This window comes from Ciconia boyciana, chromosome 5, assembly GCF_034638445.1.
Source record: "Ciconia boyciana chromosome 5, ASM3463844v1, whole genome shotgun sequence".
In the NCBI taxonomy this organism is placed as follows: Eukaryota; Metazoa; Chordata; class Aves; order Ciconiiformes; family Ciconiidae; genus Ciconia; species Ciconia boyciana.
In genome coordinates, this window is record NC_132938.1 from 49570688 (window position 1) to 49597218 (window position 26531).

The 26531-nt window shown below is 41.4% G+C and overlaps 1 protein-coding gene across 1 annotated transcript; it reads left to right on the forward strand.

The window, feature by feature from the left end:
- Positions 1-6237: 6237 nt before the first annotated feature.
- Positions 6238-25797, forward strand: RNF175 (ring finger protein 175). The gene is given in 10 exon segments (XM_072863399.1): positions 6238-6342; positions 11201-11235; positions 13049-13190; positions 20451-20605; positions 21508-21528; positions 21530-21610; positions 23284-23404; positions 24044-24177; positions 24848-24969; positions 25664-25797. Coding segments are annotated over 10 exon segments (1050 nt in total).
- Positions 25798-26531: the final 734 nt, after the last annotated feature.

Here is a 26531-nt window from a genome sequence, read left to right on the forward strand (position 1 = left end):
AGGAGGAAAACCTGAGGATGATGAAAAATGCATAGTCTTCAGAAAGACTGAAAAATAAGACCTTGTTAGTGGCTGTTTTTACTCCAGAGCCAGTAAAAATACTAGAAAACATCAGAAAATAGAAAGTCTTTGCAAGCCTTTTCTTAAACAAGTTTCCCCAAATGTACAATATTGCTCAGAGATTTTCCAGAGCAAGACCTCTTCAAAAAATGTTATAAAAGTTACAGTATTGATAGCAATTTCAGATAAATGGAAAACCCAAAGTCTTTGTCAATTTTCACACTATGAGAAGTTCCTTTAACCAAGTACAGCCGGCTGAACTTTTTTTCATTAAATGGTTTATTAGTTTGGATGACTCAAATAAACTGGGGAAATTCACCTAGTGCTGTTTCTTTTTCATTTCCAAGGTTGGGAGTGGACATTTCTGAAATTAAATACTCCAGTTTTGGTAGCAGACTTGCACAGTCACTGGCATTATCTATACTCACTCATGCACACTCAAATAGATATGTGAGACAAGATGGCAAACACTCGCCTAGGCTGTGAGATCCAGGTTTAAAACTGTCCTCTCCTGCCCTCGGTGCTCTGTGTCCCAGTTCAGATCAAGAGCTCAACCAGTAACCAGAGATTTTGGTAGCTACACACTTGAATGGGGAGTATGCCGAGTGTTTCACTCTCAACTTTTGCTACTGAAGCTTTTCCAAGTTGTATAAAATTATAGAATAAATCAGAGAAATAGGCTTACGGCCTGATGACTAGGTTACTCACCTTGCACAGCAGCGGGAGAACATGAAGTAGAGGGGTCAGGGCCTGTCTCTGATCCTCAGCCTCTCTCTTGCCCCTGTAGATGTGTGCCATGGCCCCATGTCAGACTCATAAACAGAGAAGATCCAGCACAAGAAACCTGATCCACAAGTTCTGATTTTGCTTGCTTGATCCATTGGGGTTATTTTTCAATCTAGGCATCCTAGGAAAGAAACAGAGCTCCATCCCAGAATACTTCATTTCCAGTGTTAAGACTTTCATCTGAGTGTTAGGTGAACCTTACTAAAAGCTTGAAGCAGTTTGGAGTCTTGAATTTAAGTTGTTAACATGCCAGGTAAATGGCCCTACTCACTCAACCCATGGATAAAACGGGAGAGCTGGGACTACTTCCCTCTCATGTTTATGATCCAATCCTTTGCTTTTATTAAATGAACCTGAAAACCAAATGAAACAGTTTGCCAGGTGTTAAAAAATGTTTCTATAACCTCAAATCAATTCTTGTTGCTGTGCTGACAATTCTAAAGAAATGAAGTTTCCATTCAGTCCATAACATTTTTTTTTCAGTTCAGCTGCCAAAATACTTTAAACCCAGCAACTATTTGCACAGCCCTATAAATTAGGTTTACTAAAGGAAACAATTAGCAAGCCTGTAGCCTACAGGAATTTCAATTGGTGCTGCTACAGCGCATTGTTTAAGTAATTAGAAAATGACTCCAACTATTGTAAGTATTTGCAACACAAACGCGGAGCACATAGATGCTGTCCTATTAATAATGGGAACTATAAAAAGATTGAAAAGCTAGTCTGCAGAGAAGGTCACATGCTTATTAGTCTAACCAGTATATGCTTTTCATTGTCACCAAATAGCAAAATTGAAATAAAATAGGACCGTACGGGGAAATGTGCTCCTGCACTGCTAAATTTGTGAGAAATCAAAAGATACAGATGTGTCACTCCATTCAAGCTTAAACAGATGAGCATCTGAATAAAGACATGAATATAATAATTAGTGAAGTTAAGGTGTACCACCAGACTAGAATTCTGTATGAAATACTGAGCAGAGCTATAAAGCAGCAAGACGTCATGAAACCAAAATGAGTTTCCAAATGAGTGTCTATTTCCAAATGGAAATAGCATCAATCATGAATGTTGATCTTGTGGAAATTAATTTAACGGGAAAACTCAGCAGAGATGCTCAAACCACAATTTAATACACTCTACAATCCTGAAATGCAATTAATCTGCTTAAGACGGTAATACTTCCAAGTAATGGTTTCAATTGCAGCCTTAAAAAATTCTGCACCTCAGATTTAGCTATTAAGCTTTAGAGATGGGCTAGCAGCCAGATGTTTATAAACTCTTTTCAGGTTACAATTTAGTTACGGTTACAGGGTTAGACAATGTCCTCTCATTTAGCCCTTCAACTGACTAGCTTAACCATTATTTGCCACTACACTAGGCATATGCACCCTGCTGGCTGCTACTCTCCAATGCCAAGTCATCTATTTCCCCGCTACTGCTAGGCTGAGCCTGCTCCATTCATCCCCTAGACAGCCTCCTTTCAGGGGAGCATTACAGGCTCAACAGACCTCTTTGTTGGAGTTCTATTTACACCACCATTTTTTGTTACTCAGATTGTGAAAGGAAACAACAGGAGATGGAGAGGAGACGGACTGCTAACACAGTGGACCAGAAGTCATCAACCTTGGTTCTTTGAAGTGATATGCACAGTAAACACGGAAACTATACCAATATGTGAAATAACCTGGCGGTCTAAGTGCAATTCCCAATAGACGCGTGGATCTGTATCTACAAAAGTCAGCATCATAATCAGCAGTAACTGGCAACCATCCTCGTTATTTACAAAGAACTGCAGTGTAATTATTCACCCAGCTCCCATTGATTATAATGGGATTTGGCTGGATAAATCCCCATGTAACTCTTTGAAAATTTGGGAGCTTTGGGGCAGTCGTTGCTCAGACGTGCAAAACCAAACGCACATTCAGATGGAATGTGTTCTCTTCCGAACACAGCTAAAATGCAGCAGCAAGTATTGTGAGCCTTTGACTCTACTGCTGCTGTCTCAAAGCTGTTGTGAGACAGAAATGTACCTCCCTGCAGCAGGACACCACAATGACCGTGTCCCTGCCGGTCACAGGAGTGCTGGAGCACATGCTGAACTTTGAAGACGTGTTTAATTCCCTTTGACTTCAGCAAGACTAAAGCACGCACACGACTGCTTCGTGGCACGGATTTCAGCATGTGACCCAGAACGTAAGGCATATGGCAGGGGTCCGGAGGCCTCGCAGTGGCTTCAGTTGTCAGGTTTTAGCTGGGGAAGCCGCTTTGCTTACACACCATGCTGCTCAGCAGCTGCCGCCCCAGTATGCCACGGGCCGGCGCGCTCCTTGCCCACACCACAAAGGCTTTTGCAGCCACATCACTTCACTCCCGTGATTCACCCTGTCAGCTTCAGTGGGAGCAACACTCTGCATTTCAGTGAGCGACAGCACGACCAAGACTTTAGATGCCAAGGTGAAAGACACAGTAAGATGAACCACAAGCTAAGCAGGCATAAAGGCTTTGGGTTCAGTGAACCCTGCGCCGTTCAGCAGACTTCCTACATAGGAGAGCAGCTCCAGCAAGGGTACACGTGTACCGCTCATTTCTTTGCTGCATCCTGTCTGGAATACACCTGTTATCCCCCGGTCGTGTTATCTTCTTTACTCAGTGCAGCACCCCATCGGCCAGCTCCAGCTTCCTCTCCAGCTCTCAGCTGTCCTACTACTCCTTTCTGAGCTTTTTCCTGAAAGCTAGCTCCACGCTACTTCGGCTGCCAGATTTTAAGTTTGCAAGTGCATGGCACTCCGATCCCACTGGCCATGCTGTCCATTAGCCTTCCCAGCACCCTCCCACTCTCCGCTACTATTTTCCGAAGTGCTGATGCCTTAGAAAACATAAACACCACTGGAGGCAAAAGTCATGTTGCTTCTCTATGACAGTTATTTCCCATTTCTACAGTGGGACAGATGCCAGATAGTCCTGTTCTGTAAGATAGGTCTACATGTTTTGCCTTTACCATGAGTCTGCCGCTAGTCTTTCAAAACATTTTATTGGTGGCCAAATTCTGGGGTCCTAGGATGATAAAGGTCTCACTGTTTTCATTTTATGAAATGTGCATTTTCAGACTTCCTTTTTCAGAAAAAAAAAATTTTGAAAAAGAGAACCCTAATGGCTAAAAAATTAAAAGTGACTAAGAAGAATTGTATTGTTATTGCAGAAAAATTTCGATTCCTAAACCAGTCACATCACTGGGGGAACAAGGGGGTTGGCTTTTGAATGTTCATTATTTGAAGTAAAGAGGTTTGCTTCACTAACTTTTGCAGATAGGAAGAGAAACACATTTTCATGTCCTGCTTTACGGCAGATTAACTTACTATTTCTCCTTTGTCTGGTGTGCTTTGCAGCTTTTTAAGAGCACCTCCTTCACAAAACAAAAATGTTCTTCTTCTATCTGACAATATCCAGAGGCTGGACATAAAATAGACAATGCACAGAGCACAGTGTGTGCATGCATGTTTCAGTGCATAGAGATATGCACTTTTAATTTTAACCAGTGCAAACGACAATTAAAACAATAATTTTTCAACTTTTGCAAGAAGAGGTCCCATTTTTGCATTTTACGGGGTAGTTAGAAAAACAAAATTTTATTGCCTGTATAGGGGAACAATTTTCAGTGATTTAAGCTTATAGTGAAACCAGCTGATGTCCATCTTGCTTTATCCGTATTGCTTTATTCTTTGATCACAAATGTATCCAATGAATATTTTTATGTTATTTTACTTTCTTGGTAAATTGCATGCATCATGAGATATAAAAAAGTATACTAGTTACTATTATTTTCCTAATGGGTTTTCTGTTCCAGTACAGTATTGTATTGTAGTTATCACATTGAGAATTTGCCAAAATTATCTGACAGACCTGCTCTGGAGCTTCAGCAGTTCTGACATTCCCACAGAAGTTCCAAGAAGAAAAAAAAAATTTCCATTATTTTTTGCTTCCCAGGAGTCCCAGAATCCAGCCTAGTTAGCCAGAAAGAGTTGTTTCCTTCTAAGGCCAAAGCAAGCCTTTTAAGTATATCACGTTTATGAAAACATAGATGAATCCAGTAAAGCAGTCTTTAGGGGGGGGCTCAACAAAATGTAAAGCGTTTGTTGCATTCTGTTGAACGGTGGGGTAAAGCTAATGACTGACAGGGCTGCCTGGCTGTCAAGAGATTGAGATGGAAAAACAGGGCCCCAAATGTTAATTGCACACATCGTTTAAATTGCTATGATTCGGTTTATGCTATCTTACACAGCTCCTTGGCTTTGATTAGGTTTCTGCCAAGTGGCAAAGACTGCACAGGTCTTGCTGGCAGGAGACTCCAGCTGGAGAGTCAGCCGGCTAGCAGGGAGCAATCTGTGAAGCTGCCATACCTGAACAGCACTCAGCTGCAAACCGGAGCCCCAGGCTGCTCCGTCCCGGCACAGAGCCGGGCTGCCCTTGGGGCACTGCAGGGCATGTCGCACGACCAGGCTCGGCCCCTGCTTCCCTCTGCGGCAGGAGCGGCGTCTCCTATGTGTGAGCATCTATAGACTAACTACTGGTATTTCCCCCCCCGTGCAACAGAGACACACTAAAAACCTCCACTATACAAAAAGTGAAGGACCATGTACAAGCCCTCGGCAACCTTGCCACTTAGAAATGAAGCACTTCACGGCCATTCGGGACTTGCACGGGTGGCCATCTCTTCAGGATCCTCAATACCAGACTTAGAAAGGGCCAGGAGACCACATACCACCTCCATTTTGGTGTCTCATGCATCGGATAACAAAATTAAGTAATTATCTGGCAGCAACAAACAATAATAAAGTTTGATCAGGTGCTGCCTTGGGAAGCTTCGAGGGAACTCCCAACGAGCCACTTCCCCACAGCTGCTCGTCAGGTGCACGAAGCAAACCCAAGAGGGAGAATACTTAATAAAGACATATATGTCCTCTCTGGTATTTAAAACGGGTAGCAGAGGTGGGAGAGGCCAACGGCCCACGCCCGCAGTCTGCACCACGCACACCTACCGGGCATCAGGCCTGACAGAGCGGGGCGCTGCCTTGTTCGCTGCCGGGGCCGGCTCAGCCCCAGGCCGGTGACAGCAACGCCAGTAAACCTCAGGGCGAGAACAACCCCAGCCGTTTTGTGTAATGCTTCCGTGACTCGGGCTGGGGCAGCAGGGACGGGCGCGCCAAGCCGAGCCGGCCCCGGCGGCCCCCCCCCGGCTCCAGCGCCGGCATCTTGAAGGGGGCTCTGCGCGACCCCGCCGCGCCGCCGCCAAATGGCCGCCCGCCAGCGCCGCAGCTGAGGGGTCGCGGGCTCGGGCGGGCGCCCGGTGGCGGCACCTTCCTTCCCGTCCGCGGCTGGGGCACGGCTGCCGCCATGCAGGTCTCGGAGTCGCAGCAGCGGGGCCGGAGGGAGGAGGAGGAGGAGGAGGAGGAGGAGGGAGCAGGAGGGCGGGCGGAGAGGGGCTGGCGGTGGCGGGAGGTGTGGGGGGGCTGTGGTGTGGGGTCTCTGGCTGCAGCCGTGTGCGTGTGTATGTGTGTATACAGGGGTGTGTGTGTGTGTATACAGGGGTGTGTGTGTGTGTGTATACAGGGGTGCGTGATGAGGAGCCGCATTTTCAGTCCCATCGCTCCGCAGGCTGCGAGGGAGCAAGGACTCTGGGGGATGCCCAGGCCTCCGTGGGAAGGGGCAGAGACAAACCCACACCTCAACCTAAACCCAGCGCCCCTGCCCCAAAATACAGGGGTATTTGTGCGTCCCAGACCACTTGCTTGGCATCGCTCGCCTCTGGGCAAGGCACCCCTCCATCCACCTGCTCCTGGGGAGCGAGGCTGTCAGGGCTTCGTTCATCTCTACGCCTTTAGCCTTCTCTCTTGGAAAATGGAGCCATCAAGAAATTTTCAACCTTTCCCTGCCCTCATACATCTTTTGCAGGATTTTACAACAGCTCGCACAGGGTGAGACGGTAGCTCTCTGTACAACTCTATGCATTAATCATAATTACTCTTCATTAGGACTGTAGTAGTATCACAAAGCGCAGGCACAATTTTTGGGTGCTTAGTGGCTAAAGCATAGATAACAATACATGAGCCTTCCCCCAACAACCTTGCAATCTAGTTTAAAACAAGACACAGTAAATGCTGGAAAATTAGTACAGCACTGCAATAAAGATGAGATCAATGATAATGAGCAATGCAGGTGCATTTGGAGAAATTACCTTTTTCAAGATTTAAAAAAACCCCAAAAGTCTCAGTCACCCAACTGAGGAAGTTAAAGCGTACATCAGGGCATCTGCTTGTCTGCTCTTTCACCCCAGTGTAAATAAACAGGGATTTACCTGGACTGTGAAAGAAAAATAGTTCTTCTACTCATATAAAAGCCATTCTGCCCATCCTTTAAGCCAGTATTATTTTCTTGGCCTATTCTTTCCAGTTTTAGGTGGATAACTTTAGTTTACAGCTCATTAGCAAGTACTTTTTACCCAGCAGCCAGAAGAGAGGCCCTGTCTGGACAAATGGCATCTAGTCTTTATCCCTGTCTGCTGCTGACGGACGCTGTGTTTAGATGGGAGTTTAGCATTTATAGCAAATACTTTTTTGGCTAAGTCACAGCTTCCCATTAATGAGGGGACGCTGGCAAGGGAAAGGTCATTCCCATGGCCGTACATTCGCCGATCATCCATTACACACCGATGTTACAATCCCTAGCTGGGTCCAAAACCTTTAATTGTCCTTTTCTTGGGGGCCAAATAAAACTTTCAGGCACTTTAGTCTGTCTGCTTGTTAAAACAGGGCTTCACTGTCCTCTCCCCATTGCCAGCAGCCACAATTCTCCTCCCCTTGCTCCCATGCCACGCAGCAGCCCCCGACGCTTTTCTCTATGTTGTGTACCCAACCTTCACGGCCAGGGTTAGTCTGTGTTAGTCTGTTAGTCTGGCAGCCTGGTGCCCACTGCTGCACACACAGCACCATGCTGCCATGTAGTGTTTGCCCGTATTCATTGTATTTCTCCATGGCCACCATCAACATACTCCACCGTGGTTCCTTGTATACACCACTTCTGTTCTTCATTCTCCCAACCCCTGTGCCATGAACTGCAGCACCCAGATAGCAGCATCTCATGGTGCTTCCCATACTCCTTCCTGTCCAGTCTTTCACCCTACGGACAAAGCCCTTCCTAGCTGCTTTGCTGTGACAAGCCTCCACCAGCTGCTCTGGTCTTTGCCTCATGCAGCACAGCCCCATAGTACAGGGCAGCTCTCACCACCAAGCCATTGCCACTGCCATAGGGGAGAAGAGCAATCAGAGTTTAAAAAGGGAAGTCTGGAGATGCAAGGATTGGTTTGGCTGTGCGGTATCCAAAATGAAGTTAAAAACACTGTGTGGACTGTAATTTTGTTTCCATTTTTTAACCACTGCCACATCCAAATTCTGGCACAGATAGGCTGATATTTAAAGTAAAAGTGTCATTATCAGTATCTTTTGGGGGGGATGGGAAATCAGTATTTTGTACCAGTTCTTCACGTCAAGAAGTTGTGAAGAAGTATGCTAATAGAATGTGATTAAATACTAGCAAATGGTCTGCTGTCTTCGAAATAAAACTCATTTTATTTTTAAGGCCAATAGCCTTCCTCTTAACTGGTCCCTAGCTTGCTAGAGAGTCAAAACGTTACCGTGTACAATGTCAAGGAAAGTGGGATCTAAACTATCCCAATCATATTTGCAGTTTTATTGCATAGTAACAACATGGAAATCAGGTTTGATTAGCAAGATATGAATGCATTTTCAGAATCTGCAAGTTCTCTGTTACTTGCTAGCTGGTAAACAAATAAATAATGCAGTGTGAATTGAAACGCATCTCTACTTTGAGCTCTATAACGTAATTGTTGCAATTTCATTTGGCTCTAATGAGATTAGAGTTTGCAGATGTGTAGTCCAGTACTTTTGTAAAGGTACATTAGCATACATATGAACTACAAAAGCAAGTCTCCTTTTTACGATATTTGCTGACTAAGACTAGACTGTCAACGCCTTAACTTGACTCTGCAGAAGTATAATGAAGACTTTTTTTTTTTTTTTTTTGCCTTATTCCCTCAATTTGATCTTCATGACCTCTGAAGATGAGACATCAGGAGCCACTTGTCTCATACTTTTTCTGACAGAAACAGCAAGAGGAGCTGAGGAAGCAGAGAGTGGCAGCTGGGCATCTAGATGGGTTTGAAGTTTCTGCTAGGTGCGGCTCTATCTGTTGGTACTTAAATTCTTCTAAAAGTGTACGTCTTTCCCCAAGTGAATGGTGGCTTGCATTCCCCGTTTCTCCCTTAGGCAAGTACCAAGTGCCACATAGTTACTTAAGGCAGATGGTAAAACTGCAGCATATCTCTCAGTACTCAGAGCAAAATGCAAGGACACATCACCCACAGGGCTAAGATGTACATGGCAAAAATCAACATAAACTGGCACCTTGACACTTCAAGTTATATTAACAACAACCATCACCACCACCAAATATGGACAATTCAACTGAAAAACAGCAAACATTCATAAAAATCAGAACAATTTATCCCCTTGAGTTTCAGAATTTTTATAGAAAATTTAAAGACTTATTTATAGAATTGGAAGATTTTGAAGGAAAAACAAAAACTAAGCACCATCTTTGATAATGACCTTTTCTGACAGAACCCAGTTTGGAACCAGAAGTACTACCTTTAGACTTCATTGAATACTCTCAAATTCCCCTTTTCAGCCTTTTTTGTGTGAGCTATGCCACAGGCTTTATGGTGTACCTGTACAGCTGCCTAATTAGAGTAGCTGAAAGATCAGTCCTAGGCCTTTTTGATTAAGTCTAGGAGATATTTTGTTTAAACCTCAGCCTGCTAATTTTGTTGCAGCGATTTTGTTCCCATGTACTGAAGAAGAAAAAGAGAATTCACTGCCACAAGAGGCCCAGAGGGGCAGTGAAATGTCCATACGTAGAGATATTAATAACTCAGCTGGACTCAGCCCTGAGCAACCTGATGTCCTTCACTCTGTTTTGCACTGGAGGTTGGTCCAGATAACTGCCAAGGTCCCTTTTGGCTGAAGTTATGCTATAACTGTAGGTCTCTAGAGTATGCCATTGTCCCTGTTGGTCAGTCACCCTGAGGGAATTCATTTGTGTTGGGGCCAGTTCTGTTTAATATCTTTATCAGTGATCTGGACAAAGGGATCGAGTGCACCCTCAGTAAGTTTGCAGATGACACCAAGTTGTGCGGGAGTGTTGATCTGCTTGAGGGTAGGAAGGCTCTGCAGAGGGACCTGGACAGGCTGGATTGATGGGCTGGGGCCAATTGTATGAGGTTCAACAAGGCCAAGTGCCAGGTCCTGTACTTGGGCCACAGCAACCCCATGCAACGCTACAGGCTTGGGGAAGAGTGGCTGGAAAGCTGCCCAGCAGAGAAGGACCTGGGGGTGTTGGTTGACAGCCGCCTGAATATGAGCCGGCAGTGTGCCCAGGTGGCCAAGAAGGCCAATGGCATCCTGGCTTGTATCAGCAATAGTGTGGCCAGCAGGACTAGGGAAGTGATCGTGCCCCTGTACTCGGCACCGGTGAGGCCGCACCTCGAATACTGTGTTCAGTTTTGGGCCCCTCACTACAAGAGAGACATTGAGGTGCTGGAGCGTGTCCAGAGAAGGGCAACGAAGCTGGTGAAGGGTCTGGAGCACAAGGCTGATGAGGAGCGGCTGAGGGAACTGGGGTTGTTTAGCCTGGAGAAAAGGAGGCTGAGGGGAGACCTTATGGCTCTCTACAACTACCTGAAAGGAGGTTGTAGAGAGGTGAGGGTCGGTCTCTTTTCCCAAGTAGCAAATGATAGGACAAGAGGAAGTGGCCTCAAGTTGCACTAGGGGAGGTTTAGACTGGATATTAGGAAATTTGACTTAACTGAAAGGGTTATCAAGCACTGGAACAGGCTGCCCAGGGAAGGGGTTGAGTCGCCATCCCTGGAGGTATTTAAAAGACGTTTGGATGAGGTGCTTAGGGACATGGTATAGTGGTGGTCTTGGTAGCATTAGGTTTACGGTTGGACTTGATGATCTTAAAGGTCTTTTTCAACCTATACGATTCTGTGATTTTGTGATTAGCTGCACCCATCGTATATCATAGCCATTGAAATTGCGTGACTGCCATCCTTGGCGTAGCTGCAGGTTTCTAAGCAGCTTCCAGGTGAGAGGGGCGGAGAGAACTTGCCAACACATCCAGCAACTCACAGAACGGAAGGGGTGGTGAGGGTTAAGAGAAGAAAACCCATCTGGCTGTTGTTCACCGTGAAGTTATAATACTTGTTTTGAATGTATTTCAGGAAAATGATTTATTATCAACAGAGGAACAATGGAAGTAAGTTAATTTACATATTGCTTGCAAATGTTTTCTTAAATGAATTGTACATTTATAGCAATACCAGAAAGCTTCAACATGTTGTTCACAGAAGTGTAGTTAGTGAAGAATTTTATTTTCTTGAAAAGCTTTACTGGAACTTTTTATTCTGTCAGTTTAATCAGTTCCTCAGCAAAACAAAATAGGGAACAGCTTTACAGTGATCATTACGGAGATTGCTGTTGTAGTACAATGTTTTCCTTTAGGTACAATAAATATAACGCTTCCTGTCCTTGCAAGTCTAATATAAAGAAATGGTCCTTTAACCATCTTCTTAATGCCTGCTTGAGGCGGGGTGGAGAGGAAAGGCTTGCTATCTCCCTGTTGCTGTCTTCCCTTTTCTTAGGATGCACCTTAATTACGCTATCTCCAGCCACAGGCTTGCCCCGCCAGCGCCCGGTGCCGGTGCGCGGCCCGTAAGGGGGCACCTTTGATTGCTGCCTGAGGGACACCGAGTGCATCGCACCCATGAGCTGCTTCAAGATACTTCACGCAAGCACACTGTCGGCAAAGAAGATGTGGTACTCTGTGGTACCTTGCATAAAGCTGGGAAGAAAGACGTTTGACACTGGTATCGGTACCCACTTCAGTGCTGTGGCATCTGAGCGCAGCATCCATCGCGTAGCCATTTCTTTTTAAATTGAAAAAAGCGTGGCTACTGTTGCACTTTTGCTTCTGAAGAAGGGATGGGAAAGAACCAGATGTTTAAAACCTATATCCACATTTCTGCAAAGTCAAGAGTTTTAATTGGATTCAAAGTTTGGCTAACATGAGATAGCAAGTAATAGCAGCAAAGAATGGCTTCAGGCTTTTGCATAGTTCCTTGCTCAAATCTGGGTCCCAACTGGTTTAACTGAACAGAGCAGCTGCTGCCCATCAGCAACCATGACACAAGGTCTTGATCCGCGGATCATCCAGGGTGGGTGCCAACCAGAACATGCCGCAGCTCCCTCCCAGCCCATACGCACAGTGTTTCTCCCCACAGGGACCAGGGCATGGAAGGGGAAGGGACACAGTGCACGTCTGCCTCTTCAGCTTCGTTTTGGGGTGCGGCTGAAGTGCACTCAGTGCATACACAGATCTAGAAGCCAGGAGGTGCTGTTGAGTCCTGAAATGTAGGACCAGAAAGCTCCAGGTCAGAGGAAAACTAACATCCAGGTTAATTCGAGTCAAGCTCAGATGAAGATCAAGATTCTTACTACAAGGGCATGAGGCTCCGATCTAACACAGAAGCTCACTCAGCTTTAGTTATGAAGGAGGCTGATTTATAGGTCCAAGACAATTCCCTCCTTTCTTAGGGGCTCAAGGAAACTTTCATTAACTCTAGAAGGAAAATAAATACCAGCTACAGTTCTCACTTTATAGGGAAGGAAGCTGAAACAGGGGTTTAAGCCCTCTTCTGAGTATGCATTTACCTTGGGCTAAAAGATTATGCGGGGCTCAGATCTGCGATTATGAAATGTCTGCTTAAAATTCATAGGCACTATGTATTTGTGGCTATATTTATGTTCAGGACTGAGTTACTAGAAAAAGAAAAGGAAAAAAGACAACTCTTTACCCATTACTTTACTCTACATTTCCTTTTTCAGGATAATAGTTCCAGTTACAAAGACCAAGTATTCTCATCAAGTTTGTTACCTTATATCGTCATGCATAACAACACTAACGTGTTTCTTCATAAAGCATATCTCATGCATCGGCTTACTGTCACCTCTAGGCATAACAAATCAATCTAAATTTTTTTTTTTAAATAGCTCGCATATTTTCTTTTCAGGTTGCAGCATCGAAAGATTCATGCAAAGCACCATGGCTGTGAATCAACGCATATGGAGATGGTTCTTGTTCTCATTGCAACCTTGGTTGTTGCCCAGATTGTGCTTGTTCAGTGGAAGCAAAGACACTGTCGATCGTACAACGTGAATAGCTTGTCAGAAAGACAGCAGTTTTGGACCTGTAGTGGTTAAGACATCATCTTTCTCAGGTAACAGTTGGCAGTCATGACATACTCTTAAGGGTTTACATCTAGCAAGACAACTGAGCCTCTGTGGAAAGCAGCAAGCCATGGCTTTCGGTCAGGTGGAAAATAGCTTTTACGTAGGAAGAAAAAACAACTTGTATTTTATTTTCTTTGTATGCATACTGATGCTGTGGTCAGTCTTTAGTAGGTTAAAGCTTTTAAGGAAAAGGCTTTGAGTTTTCAAACCACTGTCTAATAATGGACTAGGTAGGAGAACAAAGTCACTACCCTTGTCTAGCTGAAGTAATACTACAGAGGGTTTACTGAGAGAATCCAAGGCCCCTATTCATCAAGTTACTCATGCACATGCCTAATTAGAGAGAAAGCTTGTCTTGTGGTTAAGGTGCTAAAACTGGGGCTTATGGTGCTTCAGCTCACTTCCTTTCCCCTACCACAGACTTCTCTGCAAACCTGAGAAAACTAGAGTGACATGATTTCCACCCCTGACCTCCCTATTCAATAGTTAAAAAATAGTTAAGCATCTCAGAAAGGGCCAGTCCTTAAAAAACAATGTGAGTTTTAAGTAAATGTTAAACAAATAATGGGCATTACACAGATAATTCAGACAGCCAGAATTTTAAGCACACAAGTAGTTTCTTAGCTTTTCCATCTTCATCAGCTGATGAGTGCCCTAAGCCATCCGTAGATTGAAATCCAGTTTTTGGTAACTGAACTTCTTACTAGCAGTGACATCAATAACTGTCATGATCAATACTTTATCTCTTGGCAATTGCTCCTCAGACTCTGAAGCATCATACCACCTGATCTGACAGGCCTGTTAAACACTAAAGAATGAAACCTTGATACAATTTACAGAAACTCTTTTAGTACAGGATATAAAACCAGCCTGATCTATCAGGCTTTACTGTTAGTGGAGTTTCACAGTGGCATAAAATTGCAATACAGAGATTGTGAAACAGGCTCTTCAGCTATACTTCACAGAGTTAGGAACAGTGATGAAATGTTTGTCATGGAAACATACACACAGGTGAAGTGTCCATGAAGTCACAAGTAGCGCAGCTAATTGTGGATTTTAGCTTCATGTCACTAACTCTCTACCTTTACAAACACACACTCCTAACCCTGAGCGCACACAATACCTGAGCACGTACAGTATAATCATATATGATACTACTTTATCATTATGTTCTCTTTAACTTCTCTTCTAGACCAGTTCTGCTGTATGATTCAAACATTTTATGTTCATGTTAGCATCTCAGTTCAGAGCTTTTCAAGTATTTCTTTCCTGTCAATTTTTGCCTTACTGATTTCAACAGACATTTAGAGTAAAGAACACAACACTGAAGTGACTGAAGTCACTCAGACTGTCCATGTCTTTGTTTTCCATTGAAAATATTTTGCATGAGACTGGTATCGAATCAGTGCTGAAACGCACTTGAACTCTAAGTATGTATACAATGATGGGCAGCTGGGAAGGTCCCTGTCTGCCTGGGAAAGCCTGTGGGAGTCTAAGCAGCATGGTCTCTGTGTTGCTTTGGCATTATCCTCCTTAGCAGTACCTAAAGCTAGTTAATATGTACTACGTAGACTTAACCTCTGTCAAAAATGCCAATAGCATACACTTGTTACAGTCCTATTACTTGTGTAACTTAGTTTTCAGCAATTGAAGCTTCATTCCCAACTATTAGTTTACAGGAGCCAGTCACACCTACGAAGTGACATGGCCAATATGGAAAAAATATACTTTAAATGCATTTAGTCTAATTTAGGGAGGCTCCAGTACAACTACAACCATCACAACACTTTAATGTAGACTTTGTGATGGGTTTTGTGGTGCATTTTAAAATAAAACATCTGCACCACAAACTTGTTGGGGGCCTCAATTTTCAGTGCATAGCTGTGCAGCAGCAGCAAGGCCTCCTTCTCCAGTAAAAGAGGAACTGAAGCAGAGCCTCTTTCAGTAAAAATAGCAGCACCAGAACCTGAAGTTCACTTTGCACTAGTTTTGGCAGTTCTGCTTCATGCTCTGTTTAGTTGGGAGAGTAATATATTCTCACACCTACCATCTATCTGTGTATGAAGTTACTTTATAATAGCGAACACTACTCACAGTGGGTCTCTGCCAGTAGATGGTTTATAGCATTTATTCCATGTTAGGTAACTTAAGAGTGTTTATCACCAAAACAACTTACAAGTTTGTGTATTAAGTTATAACTGTCCTCATGTTTCATATCCAGATATTTCTGTATAGTTTTCGAACACACTGTTGATCTCATTGCATTAGCTTGCTTTCTTTAAAAGCATGTCAGGCAGCAATGTTAAAGTTATAAATTTCTACCAGTATAGTAACTGCCAAAATCTGACCCACTGTATTTTGAAGACTAACAAATAGAACAAACATGAAGATACAAAGCTGAACGATTAATGAGATCCTTACACAAGATAGATGAAAAATAACTAGTATACATTGTTGCATCAGATAAGGAAACCTTCTGATTTAGGAGCAGGAACTGTAAAGATGGTCACATTTAGGATTTAAACAACTTAGTTAATGCATACAGGAAATTGTCCATTTGACATAAAAATAAACAACAACAACAAAAAATCTACTGCTCCCCTAAGTACAGGCGGATCTAGACTTAGGCATTACAGTTCTTCCAGGTGGCAGTTGTTATGTTTGCGTTCATGCGCATATCATTTCTGTTTGATTTAGTAGAAAACCTTTAAATAAGTCAAAATTTGAAAAACAACCACACGCTCACTAAAGAGAAAACAGCCCTCTACTTCTGCTTGCTTATACATTTCTCTTACTTGCCATCCAGCTTGTGACTCTTGGTTTATGCCTGTATAGTTCACGTAGAGGTTATGCACAACAGTGTCTAACACTGAAAAGAAGAAACCAAACACTTTCCCCTGCTCGTAACAACATGCTTGCATCTTTAGGAGCAAAAGAGAAGGGAAATCAGATGAAGGGGTAGAACACATTCTTTTCAATGGGAGGGGTAAACCTAAGGCTCCTTTTCTCTGATCAAAAACTGCTTTATTTTCTATTTTCTGTCCCAAGAGATCAATGAAATAAGTAACCAGCCCGCCGTTGCATATCATGGCTTAGAAGGCAGCACCAGCTGACAAACCTTTCTGTCTGATTCTTTGAGGTCATGGTGAGCGTTCGCATGTATACATCCCTGCTCTGGATACTCATGCTATTCTCAGACATAGTAAGAGCTCGCAGAGAATTGCACAGTCCTGTTAGTAGAAATAAAGCAAAGGATTGCAGTGATTGACTCCCACCCTCCCCTTCAAAGAGCTTTGTGAACATGTAAAAAAGAAAAGGTTGGTTTCTTTTTGAAAGAAGAAGGAAATGAAGGTCAAAGGGAGCATAAAATCAGCCCTAAATGGGAAGGGCATTCATTAGCTTGCTCAAAAAGAACGAAAAAATAAAAAGCAGCAACTGCTTACTAGATGCAAGAGAAACAGCAACAGCCTGTACCTTCCAAAAGAGCCTTTTCGAGAATGTAAAATGTCTCCTGAAAAAAAAAGGCACGCTGGGGAAGGCTCCTATTTTGAAGAAGCAAGAGCAAAAAAGTTGCAGCAAAGCAACTGAGGCTCAGCTGTGGATAATTTTGGCAAGAGAGAAGAGATTGCTCTTCACCAGATGGCTACATATAAAGTAACATGGGTGTGATCCTAGCACAGAGAAGGGGGGAAAAAAATGAGGAAGAGGTTTTTCTAGTAATTCTTGGCCTGAGATAAAATGTAGGCCACTCTGACAATTGTGGTTTTTTTCTAGATGGTAGCTGACAGTTTGGGGTTAACTTCCATGTGATGAGGAAGCAGATTAGAGAAAATGATTGAGTTTCAGTTACTTTTGAGAATTTTGTTATTGTTATTTGAGATTTTAAAAAATAAATATGGAGTCTGTGTTCTGCTAATTCACATTGTAAAAACCTGATTTTCAATAGGTTTGCATCTGTGTTCAGATAACGCTCTAATTTCTCCATTTCACTCACAAACTGTGCACTCCTCTAACTCACTGTAGTGCAGGCAATTATGTGCTTGCGACTGTATTATGTGCTTTGGGATGTGGGGTGGCAACAAAGAATACTAGTCAGGGAATTGCCATCCTTGAAAAACCATTCCTATCTTGTCCTAGCCTATCCTATCCATTTTTCTCAGCATAAAGGCAGGAGTCTAGCATATCAAATGGGGAAGGAAGGAAAAAGCTTATTAGTGTTCTGACTGTATTTTCCCAAAGGAAATTCCTACTGTCAGGTACTCAGCTGATTTTTATAATGCAATTTGCTTGCTGTTGGAAGCTGTCCACTGATGAAAATTAAATAAATATGATATATGTGGACAAAGTTGTTCTCCCCTGGCATAATAGAAACCTTAAAATATCTGAGATAGAAAGGCAGATTTGTCATGGTCTCAGAACAATCTCAAACACAAAAGACTTACTTCTGGTCCCATAGGTGGTTGCCTATTTTACTGATTATCTATCCTGTATCATGTGGCAGTCATGTAATGAGAACTTACTTTGGAATACAGTTGAAAAATGAAGCAGCATAGTTATGACAGCATTGATTTCTATACCTAAGTAATGAAGCAAATCTTGAAAACAAGGTTGGTTGATTTACTTAATATAGAAATCCCTGCCAATTTCCAATGTACTATCAAGTATAAGCATATTAATTTAAACCTTAAAAAACCCCAAACAGCTGATTTATTATTTCTTCCATGCATATGTTTTTGAGTATTTGAATATGTCTACATCAAAAGAAACTAGATTTTTAGTGAGCCAGTTAGCTTGCGTTGCCAAGTTAACAAGTTCTGGTAAGGTCAGTCTGTCACAATAAATCTAATTATTACACAGTTATTTTCTTTATGTATGCAGTTTTCACCATATGCTATAAGATGGAAAGGATAGTGGAATAATGCTCTTCTGTTGAATTTGCTGGTGATAGGCATCCTTACTCGCTCAGAGTGGGGGGACTGTTGTGAGGGAAGCAGAGGACAGATGGACATTTTTCAGTTGGTGCTCGTATGACCTATTTAATCTCCACAATTAGAAAATGGGAAAGTTGTCTATGACGCTGATGCTGACTTCAGTTCTAGGTCTTTTTGAGCTCATTTAAAGTATGGTAATGAGAAAAACATTTTACCTTTGGGCAGCAATCTGATTTGTCAGGAAATTCCTCTTGCTATGATGGGTGGATGAGGAAAATTTGGAATAATATGATCCAGATGTTAAAGCTCCCATTTAGCAGCAATGCAGATGTATTATTTTATGGAATTGTCCAGATGGTGACCTTCCAGTATTAATAATAAATCAATACTGGGGTTTTCATCTGTATGACTCGATTCCTGTCTTTGTCCTCATCTACATGACAAAATACTTATGCATTTCATATAGAGGCTAATAGTATTAAAATTAACAATCTGGAAGACATAAAAATCAATAAGGAAATTTGAAACAATTACTGCAAACAATGTATATCAATTGATCTGATAACAGCATCACCCGAGAGAAGGCTGTGATACCATTTTTTAATTAATTAGCATTTCATTTTGCAGCTAACATGATAACAAAGTTCTTTTATAGATTTGTGTTAGAAAGTAGCTACTTTACTGAAGATGTGTGCTCGTTCAACTTTGGCTTTGCCACTTAAATTCAGACTTTACTTTCAGTCTACTGAAAAAAAAAGCAACCCACAGTACGTAAGCACATTGGAGAGGGATCACGTTGGACAGTAGCAAGGCAGGCAGGCAACAGGGAGCCTTTGGGGGCCTCCGGTGAAGGCCAGGAGACCTCAGGCTCTGCGATCAGGGATGTGTAGGAACCACTGACCTGTGGCATGCCGGAAGGTCTGCGTGGCACAAAAGGAGCTCTGTCACTTTTATGGTCACAGGCAACAGACTGTGGTCCCGTAAAGCCAGGGCTGCAGGGTGCAGAAATGCGTAACAGTGATGTGATCTAATTATGCGGTGTCGTTATCTTTTACAGGTATTTCTATCTGTTAATTTATTTAAACTTATATTGTAAAATACCAGTTTGCTCAATAGTTGCATGCTTCCTGGGGTTTGGGGGGATTTTTTTTTTAAGAGTTTCTACTTTTTCTTAGGAGAAGAAGAAGAATCCAGTCCTGCTTCAGTTGAAATCTGTGGCAAAACTGTGTTAGGTTTCACAGGGAGTAACACACATTCCTTCAGAATTCTACTTTTTGGGTTAAGTAAGGAGATTAATCTTCCATAGAAATAGCTTTTTACTCTAGATGGATTGTGCTTTTTGTTTGCTTTAAAAAAAAAACCCACCCCAAACTAAACATGAATTTGAAAACCATCCCCCCTCAGATTTTTTTATTATTATTTTTAGTAACCTTTCTGTAAAGATGTAGGATCTAACTGTACAAACACATATTAAAGTCAGTCTTGCTTTATCTTTGTCATCATCAGGCTTCCACAATCCCAAATTCATGGTTTATTAATGTGATCATGGAGAAAACTAATATTACAGGGCTTTTGAGTCTTCAGTGAGTTTCAAATATTTGCTTATTGGAAAAGAAGTAGAATATTTAATCACTGTGGGCAACTCAAGCAAATATACATATTAAGTTTGATATAATTTCATTTAGAAGAAAGGTTTAAAAGTTTAAGCCACAGCATTTTGTTGTGCTGTAGAAAGAGTTTTTAAGAAAAACCTTCAGTAGTGTGGTTATGTAACTGAGCAGCATCCCAAATTAATGCAGCCAAATGTGCCTTTCTGAAAGTTTATACAAGCAGCTTTAAGGCTTAAGGGCCAAACTGCCTCCACCGATTTCAGAAAGCTTGCTCCCAAAGCTTTAGCCCTGCAGTCACCGTATCTAATTTGAGTTGAAAAACAAACTTTAATTTTTTTTCAGTAGCATTAATTCTATCAATAGACAGTTTAATTTTTTGAGGATAGGATGTGGGGGTCTGATGAGTTGTATCTCAGTGTTATAACCATTTACTACACTGAGATTACTAATTATTTACAGGGTGCATGGCAGACTAACATTGTTATTCTAGGGTCCAAGGCCCTCCTGTGTCAGATGCTGTACAAGTCACTTTTTTTTGTATGAGTTTTACAGTTTGGCAATATGTTAATCACACCTAACCATGCCAAATGGAACCATAGGATGTCATTACTTTGAAATGACTGTCTCAATTTTGCCAACAGGTAGTCACACTGCTGCAGATGCGGGTTGTTCCTCTTTATTTCACCATCAGACTTTACTGGTGGAGATCCCTGTCCATGTGAGGAATGCTCTCAGTTACTACCAGTTACATCACTTTCAGAGCAACCCGCAAGCCTCTCTCGGGAAGAACACCACAGTATGTCCTCTTTTGTTGGTTTTGCCTTGTTTTGGGGGTTTTTTGGTATTGTTTCTTAAAGGAAACCTGTAGAAGAGCAAATAAGAATTTCCCTGGAACAAATTTCACAGATTACAAAAAGGGCCATTAGCAGTTGAATTTGAAGGAGTCTTCCAACTGCAGTATGAATAAGTTCCTCTAAACCAGTGTTTATCAACCATGACATGCAAATGAAAAAGAATTAAACAAGAGTTAAAATTAAATTCATCCCATCAGTTCCATTTTTGTTTTTCATTCTGCAGACTCTTAACCATCAGCAGTCATCCCAGGTGTTACTGAGGCTGAAGAGCTCAATTTGGTATATATACCAAATAGTCTGAACTTACTCCTTAGAGCCGCCTCTGCCTCCCTAAAGAGGGGTCTGTATTCTTCCTTCTCCAGTCTTCTGAAACTCCACCTCTCCACCCTGGACTCACAAAGAAAATTATTAATGGTTCAGCAATATTAATTGCTTCTGCTAACTTTTAAGTATTTTAGATACATTTCACTGGTGGTATACTGACGTGACTATATCTAAATTACCTCAGTTGTTTTTTACCTGTTCTTGTCCTGTTCTGGCCTATGCCTCCCTCCTTCACAATTCCCAACTGTTAGTTTTAATTATGTTATCAATCTGTTCACTATTACCATTTCTTGTGAAGACTGAAGCAAAACAAAAAGGTGGTTGGTTGTTTTTTTTTTCCCCTGTACTTTTTCCTGTATTATACATTTTTATTCACCTTTAAGTAAGGGACAAATATAAAAGTGTAAAACTTCTGTTGAATTTATATGAATACTTCAGTAGAAGCTACGTATGTGGCATTTTGTGCCACTCTGCAAAATATGCAAGGTCTTGAGCAGTCTTTCTTTTCTCTTATCCACAGGTTGGTCTACAAATGGTTCCTCCTATGAACTGAGTTACGCAATTGGAATTGTGGGTTATCTAGCCATAATGTTTACCATATTTGGATTTCATTTATTTTTTAGGTAGGTATCTTCAGGTAAAATTGTGACTGGCAACTGTCCCAATATGATTTCATATTTGATAGATTTTACTTTGTTTGCAGTGAAATTGCTCTAGTCTGGTCTCTTCAGCACCCACCTCAACATATGAAACCCCTTTTACATCGTGTAGCTGTAGGTTCTCTTACTTCTTGGTTTTTATTATTGCATAGTTGGTCTGAAGTTTGATATTTAGTCATTTTACAACTTGTGTTTGTGGTGTGAAGAGAAGAGGGGGAAAAACCTTAAACTTCATACAGTCACTGTGTTCACTCATTTAATCCCCTAATTTAACTGCTGAGTTAATCCTCAATCCTTCATTTATGTACCTGAAGGAGATGAGACATAAAAAGGCTTGACGTAAAGGATAAAAATAGATAAGCACATTCATATCAAAAACACATTATAATTCTTTCTGATAATTATGATTTCCCACTCTACCAGGCTACAATGTTGCTGGGGGGTTCTCCTCTTTTTATTTTGACTATTGCCAAAGACAATACTGTATGTCCAGATGATTCTCGACCTAACCTCTTAATACAGCTAGAATTTTTGCCTGGGTAGAATCTGAATTTTCTTTATGTTTGTCCAGGATTTCTGTCTGACTAGCAGCCCAGTCAGAGCTACTGTGCTGGACTCTGTTTGAGGTAGCGTCTGACCAGAAATTCCAGGGATTCCTCAAGAGCATGTAGGTTAACTACATAATGCATGTGCTGTAAGTCCAACACTTCTTGGAGGTATTGGAGATACTGCACATACATGAATCAACTGTTCCTTTAAGTGTCAGATTTATTTCCCATACATTGTATAGTTGATTAACCCAAAAGTACGTAGCTCTGATGGAAAATTCTTGGCAGAAACTTAACAGTCTTGTGTTACCAATACTGTTAAGCTTTATTCTGTTGAGGTATTTTATTTAACCATCTAAATTCCCCCACCAGTGTATTTTAAAGATATAACTACAAAATTTGTTAGCTCTATTTTAAAGGTTCTTACTTTGTGCCCTGTTACAGCAGAAATGACAAGTCCTTTTTAGTGTCAAGAAGCTCCAGTTTTATGAGTATTTGGTAGCCCGGTTTCAGTCTCACAAGACCTGTAACACGTACAATCTCAGAGAGATTACAAGAGATGTTAACATTTTTGCAGACTCAATTGGCTTGGATTTTTTTGGGGTAGGGGGTTAAATACTGCTTGCTGCAATTTAGCAAAGATTTTATTCTGAGGAATTTGTATTCAGGAGGACAGTGGGCTCTTTCAGCTACAGAAACTTAACTTTTCTTTGACTGGCATCTTACGCCTTATTGAGATTTGTCTGATCTTGTTGCTTCTGCAAAACAATGAAATATATCTAATTGTTCTGTACAATAAGACTCTAAGCAAAGTCCCTTTCTACAAGAAAATGTGTCAGCTTGGCCTTCCTATAACAGAGCTGAGTAGCTGTGGCTCCAAAAGCAGTTCATAGCCTACTTTCAATATTGCTTGCCGTCAAGCATATTGATACTTCAAGTATGAGGGTGTCTGCTGCTGCAAAAGAAAATGAAACTAAACCTGCAGTTTGAAGGAAGCAGGAGCTAACTGGAGTAAAAATCTTGCTGATATTTTATTCTGGCGTTATGGTCAAGAACAGACTAACCCGAATACTCTTTTGTGGTTGACAGAATCGAGTCTGATGACTCCATGGATTTTGCTGTGACACTGTTTTTTTACGGACTGTACTAGGGAGTGATGGGAGGAGAGTTTGCAGAGATTTGTTCTGACTACATGGCTTCCACCATTGGTGTAAGTGCTGGAGATCATCATCCTGAATACCACTTGCAAGGACTGGAAGTGAGCTCTTGAATCTCTTGTGCCGCTGGGTTTGTGACAATAAGGTCTACGGGATACTCTTGCAGTAAGCTAACCTCACTTTTCCTTGAGGAGAGCTGTTCTTGTGCCACAGAGAAACTGTTGAACTCCCTTGTCCATCTTATGATTAGAAGAATAGTCTTAATGAAGTAGTAGCCAGTGACATATGCCAGGGCCTGATTTGGGGTTTCCAACAGGTGGGTCCCTATCCTAATTGCTATAGAAGACAAGCTTCTTACTTCCCCAAAGTCTGTGAAAGACTCTTCTTGCCCTTTCCTTTTTATAGCTCTTATCTTCCCTTTCCAAATAAGGGGGTCATCTCAGCACAATTCTCTTGTGTCCCAGTTACTTAAAATCAAGCAGATGGTTGCTAAAGTTCTTGCATCAGCAATAAGATTTTAATTATTTCTTGGTAACTGTGCACCCTGGCGCTAGTAAACTAAGACAACTGTAGCCATTTCTTGCTGTCCTTATCTTTGATGGCACTTAAAATGTGTTTATGCATCCTTGACTCTAAGCAAATATTTTGTTGTTCTTTGGCTTCTTTTTTTCCTGTAAACTTGATCTTGACAGTTTTACAACATCAGTGGCATACCAACAAGAAATTTGTCCAATGAAATCTGCGCAGTCTGCGGGCAGAAAATTTTTGTGGATATAAATGAAGAAGGGATCATTGAAAATACCTACCAGCTGTCCTGTAATCATATGTATCCTTTCCATGTAATTATGGAACTGTTGTTTTCTCCTCTTTTATACTGCATGAAAAAATAATAACAACGGCAATAAATACTAAGAAGAAAAAGGAAACAAAACCACATTCCGAAACAACATAGCACAAAAGTAAAAACAGAAGCATGACATATATTTCAGTTCTGTGACACAAGTTGAGGCCACGCAGCTTTTTGACAGACAAACTGATACAAGAGCGGCTGTAACCCTACAGTTTCAGACCTAAATCCTCCTTCCAGATACTTTGTGCACAGCCTGTGTGGGTGACAGAAGACCCAGTGTCTCATACTTGGGGGTACCAAACAAGTCAGCATTTTGCATTCCAGAAACTAAAAGAAAAGGTATCGCATATGTGCTGGAACAATCTTATTAAGCACCGCCTTCTGCAGTTCATAAAGGTAGCATGGCTTCTTGCAAGCTGGAAAATATGAATACCAGTCTGGATGTTCAGGACATTGGATTCAACTTTAAAACAATTCTAAATATTCTAAATATTTTAAGTCATTTGAAACTGCTCGGTTATAAAACAAGGCAGTATCCGTAATCAGTCATTAAAATTATCTGTTGATGGTTTGTCTAGGTTTGCAGATGTATGCACTGGGCCTTGTTTATATTTGAAATATTCCTTAACAATACACCTGATACCAGGTTTCATGAATCCTGCATCCATGGTTGGTGCATTGTTGGCAAGAACCAGACTTGCCCATACTGCCCTGAGAAAGTTGATTTGAAGAGGATGTTAAGTAACCCATACCCTCTCCCTAACAAGTGTGCTTTTGATTTGGATTTTCTAAACCACAGCCTGATTACTTACTAATTCTTGTTTTGATCTGCAGTGGAGGGATGAGATGGCCACACTAAATAAATGGAAAACCAATTATTATTAAGGAACAATTATATTTAGGGAAGATGATAGTTCTGTTTGGCTTTATCTTATCTAAGACCCCAAGCAAGCTAGGAAAAGAAAAGTGCATATATATTTTCCTTCTTGATTTTAAGACATCCGGAAATAATTTTTATGATGAGAGGAACATTTTAAAGAAGGTAAATCACAGTTTTAGAAAGACCATGCAGTGGATTTTGCTCTTTAATGAAATAGAAAAAATTTGATATAATCCGCTTTCAGAACAACTGCTGGTTTTTCCCCCTTCTCTTAGTAGTCAGTAAACAACATTCTTCCTTTAGCAAATGAAATAATAGTGGAAGATCTGCTGCTGCATGTGTAGAAACCTGCGTGAGTGGAAGCAAAGTTTGGCTTACTTGTTTGAAGCCTATTTTAACCATATGTGGGGAGGATATTTAATTTTAACCTTACCCGTATAAAAAAGGAAGTAAATTAGAAGAGTTGAAAAGAAGGCATTTCAAAATTTTAACCCAATACTTTTTCTTTGATTCTGGCTAAGAAAAACACCAAGAGTTACCTATTGTTGCATTTTCTCCCCAGTTTCCTTAACAACAGATGAGGTGGGACCACACACATATTGTATGGACAACTTTTGGACTGGCTCTGCTATCTGGTAGTTTGGCAACCAGTTGTTATTGGCATTGTCCAAGGCATTATTTACTCACTGGGTCTAGAACAGGACTCAGATTATTAGTGAGAATGCAAAGTGTTGGATACTTACGTGCCTACAATAATATGCACATTCTGTACTTAATTTTAAAAGACTAGAGAAAATAGCAGTTGGTTGAACTCTGGTGTGCTACACACCCTTTTGCAGGATAGTACCTCTTTTTTGCATTACAGCAGGACTGTACAGCATGCTATTAAAGTATTTTTTTTATTTTCTCAAAGTAAGAATTAAAAGAAATTTCTGCCTTTAATGGGAATATTTTGATAGGAAAAAAAAGGACTTATTTCTTAGAATGAATATCCCCTTAAAAAAAAAAGGAGAATAAATATTTTAAGTTTTTTTCATTATTAAATATATTGGTAGTGGCTTCCAGTTGAAATTCTGACTACAGAAAATTGTGCAGCAGATAAGAGAAATTTTAAGAAGTCAACTAATGGCTTTGTATACAGCAAATTCTGAAAAATGACACCTAAAGAGTTTGTTCATTCGGTTAATGTAAGGTAATACAAGATTACCATTACCTTTTTTTCCCCCTCACCTCTTTCAAGAGCTGTTGTATTGTAACTCGTACATCTTGCAATGGCCATTTACAAACAGTTTTAACCACGGCAATGTTTATGGTCTGCTTGGTAGTCAGATAGGCCTATATGTGGAGGTCCTATATGAAGTCCTCTTTGACTTACTGTCACCATGCTCAAAAGGCCCAAGTACAATAACCAGCTTCTCAAACACAGGAGGACGAAGTTAATGATCCCTAA